Source organism: Rhinolophus ferrumequinum, chromosome 10 (assembly GCF_004115265.2).
Source record: "Rhinolophus ferrumequinum isolate MPI-CBG mRhiFer1 chromosome 10, mRhiFer1_v1.p, whole genome shotgun sequence".
NCBI lineage: Eukaryota > Metazoa > Chordata > Mammalia > Chiroptera > Rhinolophidae > Rhinolophus > Rhinolophus ferrumequinum.
Window position 1 is genome coordinate 40,240,495 of NC_046293.1, and position 7,399 is coordinate 40,247,893.

General features: G+C 45.3%; 1 protein-coding gene across 1 annotated transcript; it reads right to left on the minus strand.

Annotated features, from left to right (window-relative positions):
• Nucleotides 1-292: 292 nt before the first annotated feature.
• Nucleotides 293-1,101, minus strand: LOC117028781 (protein O-mannosyl-transferase TMTC1-like). Its single transcript, XM_033117660.1, has 3 exons — nucleotides 977-1,101; nucleotides 615-896; nucleotides 293-407 (listed from the first exon to the last, which is right to left on the minus strand). The coding sequence occupies exons 1-3, from the start codon at nucleotides 1,099-1,101 to the stop codon at nucleotides 317-319; spliced, it is 498 nt and encodes a 165-aa protein (XP_032973551.1). The 3' UTR covers nucleotides 293-316.
• Between the last annotated feature and the right edge of the window lie 6,298 nt (nucleotides 1,102-7,399).

Consider the following 7,399-nt stretch of genomic DNA (forward strand, 5'->3'; position numbering starts at 1 on the left):
TAAACAACAAATATCTCCTCTGGGAGGCCAGGAATGAGACGATTGCACGCCTCTGTGTGCCTTTACTTTGCATCTTTTCAAGTCTTGATGGCGAACTTTCCTGATCGATTGGTGAGGCCCTGTGAACACCGACCGGTCAGGATCTTCTCTTATCTTCCAAGAGCCTCTTGCTCATCTGCAAAGTTGTCCTCCACGAACCTTTAAAAGATTCCTAACTTGGAAGCTGCGTCCCCACCCCCGCACCTGAGTCCACTCCTCCTTTGCCGGGGTAAATCAGGTCTGGCGGGGGAGGTGTTGATGTGTCCCAGCCCCGCACCTAGGGAAAAGCCACCGAGAGCGCCGACTCTAGGGAAAGCTCCATTCCACACTCACCAGCCGGCACCTCAGGAACCGCTCCAGATAAGGCGCTACATTCAACAAATAAAAATACAGGACGCCGGTGTTTTACCTTGCAAACCTAGCCCCGGAAAGCTAGAGGAGCGGGCGCGAGGAGTGTGGCCGTGGCATCAGGGTGTGGAGGGAAGGGTGAGGATGGAGAGCATAAAGAAAAGAAAAAAAAGGTCCAGTTCCCCGGACCCAGGGGCCCGGCTGCGAGCGCGAGGTGGGGGACTCACTTGAAGGTGAGGACGCAGAGCGGCCGGTAGGACTTGTGGCTGGTGTTCTCGGCCATGCCCTTGCCCCAGAAGTCGTTGCTGAAGATGCCCCAACGGAGCGGGGCGCCGGGCCGCACGTCGGGGTTGTTCACGATCGCCCACACGTCGTCGTGCACGAACTCGCCCTGCAGGGAGCGGCCGTAGCACAGGCAGCTCGCCCCGGCCAGCAGCGCCGCGTTCCGGACCCGCGACACCTCCTCCGCCCCACTGCTCAAGCCGGATCGCGTGCCCCCACCCCCTCCGCTAAACACCCCCCCCCAAAAAAAATCCGGGAACCCACTCAGTTCCCGCTAAATTCGCTTGGTTCAGCCCGCAGGACCTGCGTCCCCCAGCGACGAGGATTCGCGCGCAGGTGGAGGAGGGTTCGCGGCGCGGGGTTGTCGGGAGAGGCGGGAAGGGGCACCGAGGTCCCGCCTGCTGTCCGGCGATGCTCACCTCCCCTTCCCATCCACTATCCCCGGAACGGGACTGGGGTGGACCTCATCTGGCGGCCACCTCCGGGACGTGGTCAGGGCGGGCTGAGCAAGGGGCGGCCTGAAACCCCTGCACCCCACCCTCTGAGAAAAAAGTGGCTGCTGCCTCCCGGGAACTGCCCGGCTTTTCAGCACCCCGGACAACAGCAGCGGCGGCGACCTGGGACACTCTCTCCAGCCCGACACCCGCGCTCACGTCGGTTCGCCCTCTCCGCATCCTCGTCCCGATCTGCGTCCCGCGGTTGCAGCCTTGGGTGAAGGAGACCGCGGAGAAATGGAGCTTTCCAAGCCCCTTTCCGAAAACCACGAGAAAGGTTTTCGTGGCGGAGGGCTTCCTGCCGGTCTGCCCAGTTTGTTCAGAGGCCCTCTGGCTTTTTTCCCTTGCCTCCCACTGCTCTGCTCACACTATAAAAAGTCCCAGGTTCGAGTTTTGGTTTGGGTCTGGATGCTGAATTGACTTCTGAAACATTTCTCCTCGTTTTATTTTTTTTACTGAAACTCTTGAGATAATACGGGAGATGCAGAGCAAATTCCTCTTCCTTCTCCAGGTGGTTCACTTGGGGCTGATTATTATTTTCTGTGCTTTGCACGTGTTGGAACTGTTCCTGCTACCCATACGCAAAGAGCTGTGTGAACGTCCTCGTCTTGAATGGTCTAATCTATCAATAATTAGCTATCCCGGTGTGCTGCTCACAAGATATGTCTCTGTATTTGAAAGTCTCTTAACTCTTTGAGGTCCCCTATAAATGACCGTGGTTGCTTGTTAATAGTATTGGGCCTCTGATGAGCCTTCCAGATCCTCCTTCAGAACGGAAGGCCTTATTCCCCCAAGTTCCTGGGAGTTCTGCAGGTAGGAAACCCTCAGGTGTCAGTTCTCTTCAGAATTGCCATGGCTGAGAAGAGTCGTCTCAACTAAGGTCACCTCCCCCTTCCAGGAGGAGCATGTATCCAATCCATGACCGATGGATTTTGGGTTATGAAGGCCAGCTTGACTCTCTTGCCCCGACCAGGGACAAATCTGATGGGCTATTCCAGCTTCAGGTCTCCCCAAGGGACCTTCATTGATGCCACATCATGGCCCAGCTTCTCCCTGGGCCTAATCCCAATTTCTATCCCACGACAATTTGTGCAAGACAATGTATACCCCTCAGGATTTGCTCCCACTTTACCTCTGGCCACTAAGGCTGAAGCCCTTGGTAAGACACGTGTCCTCCTGAGGGTGGGAGAAAAATCCAACAAAGATTCAGAGATCTGTCATGTCACTGAAATATTTAGGCACCAAATAGCTAGGACAGCCCCTCCAACATAAAACACAAATTGTCTCATCTGACACCTCCTACCCCCAAAAAAGGAAGCATAATGCTTGGTAGACTTCTACTGGTTGTAAAGGCAGCATATGCTACACCTGGGAATACTAATCCAGCTCAAACACTGGGACCCAAAAGCCTGCCAGCTTAAAGGGGCCCAAAGCAGGAAAGGACAGTGCAGCAGGTCCAGGCTGTAGCAAGTGCCCTCACTCTTAGGCCATGCATCTGGACAGACCCTATGTTAGAGATATCAGTGGTGGGAAAAGACACTGTGTGCAGTGTTTGGCAAGGCCCTGGGGGAGAGTCACAGTGCAGACCCTTAGGGTTCTGGGACAAGACCATACCATCTGCAATAGTTATTTACACTTCTGGTGTGCTATGGGGCCCTGGTAGAGATAGAGTGCTGAACCCAGGGGGTACCAAGTGACATGGATTATGGTGATCTGTGTTCTGCTAAAAGACTGGACAAACCTACAAGCATTCTGACGTATGATGGAAGTGATGTATCTGGTATCAAGGAGAAGTAGGGCAAGAGGTAGCAGAGCTGGCTTGTACTGGCTCATAATTAAATTTCCAGGAATTTTGCAAGCCAGTTATTAAACACAACCATTATTAAAAATTAAATTATATAAAACAGTCAATAAATTGTATTTAAAACAAAGGCAAGAAATACTCAAACTTTATTGATTCCTAATTATTTTACTATACTATTACCAGTGCTTTGGGGATTATTTCTGTCTTTTGTGTGGTAGAAATACTTTTATATGGTAGAAATACTCTTTAATAATGTGCTACAGGACATCTTTTCACAACTCCACATTTAGGGGCATCGTGTTGATATTTGAAATCAGCCACTTTGGAAGTATTTATACCATCTAAACTGTCAAGTGCTGCAAATGAGAGTTTAATTTATTGTTTTATTGATTGTTTGCACAGAATGTAATAGGAAAAATCTTAATGTAGATTAAATATAAAAGTGTGTCATTTCTATAGCCATTACACTGTGAATAGCACCAAAAAAATTGAGGAAATATTATTTCAGTGTTAGAAAATTGGTGTCCCATCTCGCCAATAAGTTAAGTCACATCATTAGCAAAAGAGTCAAGGTCTAATATACATCTTTGCTGTTTCACTTTTGTCACACTCATTAAAGTAAATACAAATCCGAACTATATTCATTTGTCAATAGGTTGGCTATAGATTCATATTTCTTTTACATTGTTTGGTACAGGATAGTTAATAATTAACATTTATAGTACATGGAGATGGTATTCAGGGAACAAGTTAACTGTGAGGGCTTCTGTGGCCTTGTGCTCTGGTGGTTTGCACTCTGGTGCCTGCAGTTGTGCCTTCAAAGGGTGCAGAAAAGAAAATTACACTGACATTTCAAAGGTATGTTACCCGACATGCATAAAAACAATAGACAGGGCTCACTTAAGATAAAGGTTGACCTTTGCTAAGGAAGCTCTATAAGGCCTAGGACATGACCACCTGCCCTGGCCTGCCCAGTTAAGAATTTATAATCAAACCACCTTGTGTGGTTACTTTTGGTCACAGAGCTTGTAAGGCCTGCCATGTGGGATGCCCACTGAGTTTGTCAGGTTTAGTATACGGCCCCTTTTTCGTTCTCAAAACTCAGCCAGACTGGAATTCCTTTGAGCCTTCTTTTGGTCCTTTCACATTTCATACCTTAAATTGCTTAATTCCAAGGCTGTTCAGTCAGACCCCCAAATTACAACTAATGAATATGTGTAGCTCCTCTTACCCTTATTTTTAAATTTTCTTCAAGCCTTTGTTTGGATGTGGACTTTCTCCCTGCCTCCTTTTGGCAGCTTCTGGAAAATAAATTCTTTCCTTGTTGCATACTCCATGCTTTAGTGACTGGTCTTACTGCACATTGGGCATACGAATTTGTGGGTTGGAGTACACTGATACGCTCTATCTAGAGACAGCATCAAATCCCACAGGATGAGGGCTCAGTCCCACAAGACTGCCTCCAATTGCAAATTCAGGTGGTCACCTGTGCTTCTGACTTACTGGCTATCAATGGGAGGTTTCCACAATCCCCTCCTAAGGTTCAATAATTTGCTAGAATGGCTCACGGAATTCAGAAAAACAGTTTACTTACTAGATTACCAGTTTGTGATAAAAGGATACAATTCAGGAATAGCCAGATAGAAGAGATGTATAGGGCAAAGCATGGGCAGAGCGGTGTGGAGCTTCCATGCCGTCTCCAGGCATGCCAGGCTCCCAGAACCTCCACGTGTTCACCAATCGAAAGCTCTCTGAATTTCAACTAGAGATTTTTTTTTTTATGGAAGCTTCATTGCATAGATGTGCTTGATTAAGTTATTGGCCATTTATGGTTAACCTCCAACCCCACTCCAATCCCTGGAGGTCAGGAGGGTGGAACCGAAAATTCCCACACTCTAATCATGTGGTTGGTTCCCCTGGCAACCAGCCCCCCTCCACCTCATCTTTTGGGGCTTTCCAAAACCCTTCTCTTTAAAATAAACTAAGGTGTGGTTGAAAGGGTCTTGCTTTGAGTAACAAAAGACATCCTTTTACCTTAATAGCTCTTTTCACTTGGGAAATTCCAAGAGTTTTGGAAATTCCAAGAGTTTTGGGAGCTCCATTTGGTGGAAGATCAAATATATGTTTCTTATTATAAATCACAGTATTACACAGGTAAACCACCAAGGCCTGTAGAAGTGAGAGATAAAGACGGGAAGAATTTAGAATGGACAATGGAGGAGTTAAGACAATGGGAACCAATTGCAGTACTAAGAACAATTGTGAAAATGAAAGCTGTTTTTTATCCTGCTGACCTTCCTCTGCCTCTCTCTTATAAAAATACGCACGATTGCATTTAGAGCTTTCCGGGATAATCCAGAATTATTTCCCCATCCCCAGACCCTTAACTTAATCACATCTGCAAAACCCCTTTTTCCAAATGAGGTAACATTTACAGGTTCCAGGGATATCTTTGGAGGGCCATAATTCAACATACTCCAGGGGCCAAGGCTCTGAGCAGGCTCTTAACTACAAGGATATCCAGATGGCTGTCAAACTCTCCCATCACTTCCAATTCTAAAATGCTATCATTTCATGAAAATCGGTATTCTCAGAGTTAGACATCGTAAGAACAATATGGCAGTCTTGCCCTTATAGTTATTATCGTTTGGGGGATAACTTGGGAAGTTTTAACAACAAAGTTTATTGTTAAAAACTGAGGTGGGGAAAAGAAATAAGAGAAGATTGAAATAAAAACATAGACATTGAGAATAAGAAAGATAATTTGGAACCAAGGGAGTAAGAAAAAGGAGACACAGGAAGTATGAAAAATTGTTTATACAATGAGCTGAGGACTAAAGTTTCCTAAGATGGCAACTGTGAATAAATTTCTTTCCCTGTGGAAAGTCTTTAAATCATCACCTCATTGAACACTAAGTAGCTGGGCAAATTTAATCTCTCTGCATTATGCAATGGGAGCTTAAATATTCTACTGATCCCAATTAGGTCACTTACAAGGAATGTTCCGGTTTATATAATCACTAGAAACAAATAACAATCATGTAAGATTTTTTCTTAATACAGAAATCTAGAGGACTAAATCTCTCCCTGTCTGTCTGTCTATCTATCTGTCTATCTATCTATCTATCTATCTATCTATCTATCTATCTATCTATCTATATACCTATCTATCTTTCTCTCAATCTCTCCTTGTTTCTCCACAGACATAATGAAGGAATCTGAGCAGTTAAACCCTATGCAAGAGAATGTATAGGCATCTATCTCTCTGCCTATGCAACGGAAAACTGCATCTGTGTTTTCTACTTGTTGGCCCTCATTTCACAGGGGCTGTGAGGACTAAAGTGTTGGTGAACAGGATTCTCCCTCAGGGCCTAGTAAACTAGAAGAGCAAATTTGCAAGTGCTCACCTGAGCAGATTAAGGTATCCCAACCATGTTGTCACAGCCCCAGAAGTGCCTCACTTCCTCCCAGAGAGTAGTTCAAGCATTCGGTCATTAGGGAATTTAGAAAATATGCCTGGAAATATAGTTAATAAATAAAATATTACTGATTAGGTTGCTTTAATCTCTCCCATTATGTGGCGAGTAGGAACTGAAAATGATTTTGGCCATAAATCCACTTAATCTAATTTGTAACAGAAAGCATCAGATTTCATTTCCATAGTACACATTTCTGTGCAAAGCTTAGAGCTGAGCTCTGGACCAATCAACAGAGGAAGGGCCAGTCCCTCTAGTTGCTTAAATAAAAAAACACACTAATGTACAGAAAAAGGTCTGTGGTCCAGAGCAAAAAGCCATTGACCTTGGAGATGGGGAACCCAGGCTCTGTTTCTGGAACTGTCACTGAAGAACTCTTACCTCCCCCACCCTTGTGCCTACATTTCTAAATGTGTAAATGAGAAACAATGATGGGACAGTTTCTAAGATCTCTTCCCACTCTAAGATGAAATGGTTCTGTTCTATATGAAGACCAAATGCTGTAGATTAATCAGGAAAGATGTAGCAGCAATACCAATAGCTAACTTCTATTGAGTTTTTACTATGTGCCAGGCATTGAGCTAAAATCTTTACAAGCTGTGAACCATTTAAGCCTTAAAACAATGATTTCGGGCAGCTGCTATTATTATATTTCTTTTAGAAATGGGGGATAAAATTTAAAAAAGAACTTTACAAGATTACATAGCTAGAGTGGTGGGACACATAGCTGGAAGAAGTAGCCATTCAAGTGGGATTTGAAGGTAAAAAAGACCGGTAGCAAATACAGGAACATTGTGTTTCTGGTATGTGTGGGGGATATACACTTCATAAATCGGTTGCAAAATCATTTATTTGATTCCATCTCCACTGTCAAGACTCTGCTTCAAGCCATAGCCATCTCCCACCACGACTCCTGCACAGCCCCAACAGGCTACCCTGTAGCTTCTCTTGGCATA

Bases quoted from the DNA above. Each gene is read 5' to 3' on its own strand.
- LOC117028781 (XM_033117660.1), bottom strand. From the start codon at position 1,101: ATGGGAAGGGGAGGTGAGCATCGCCGGACAGCAGGCGGGACCTCGGTG. The intron at 897-976 runs GCAGGTCCTGCG...GGGGGTGTTTAG, and splicing joins AATCCTCGTCGCTGGGGGAC to CGGAGGGGGTGGGGGCACGC. The intron at 408-614 runs GTGAGTCCCCCA...TGTTGAATGTAG, and splicing joins CTCTGCGTCCTCACCTTCAA to CGCCTTATCTGGAGCGGTTC.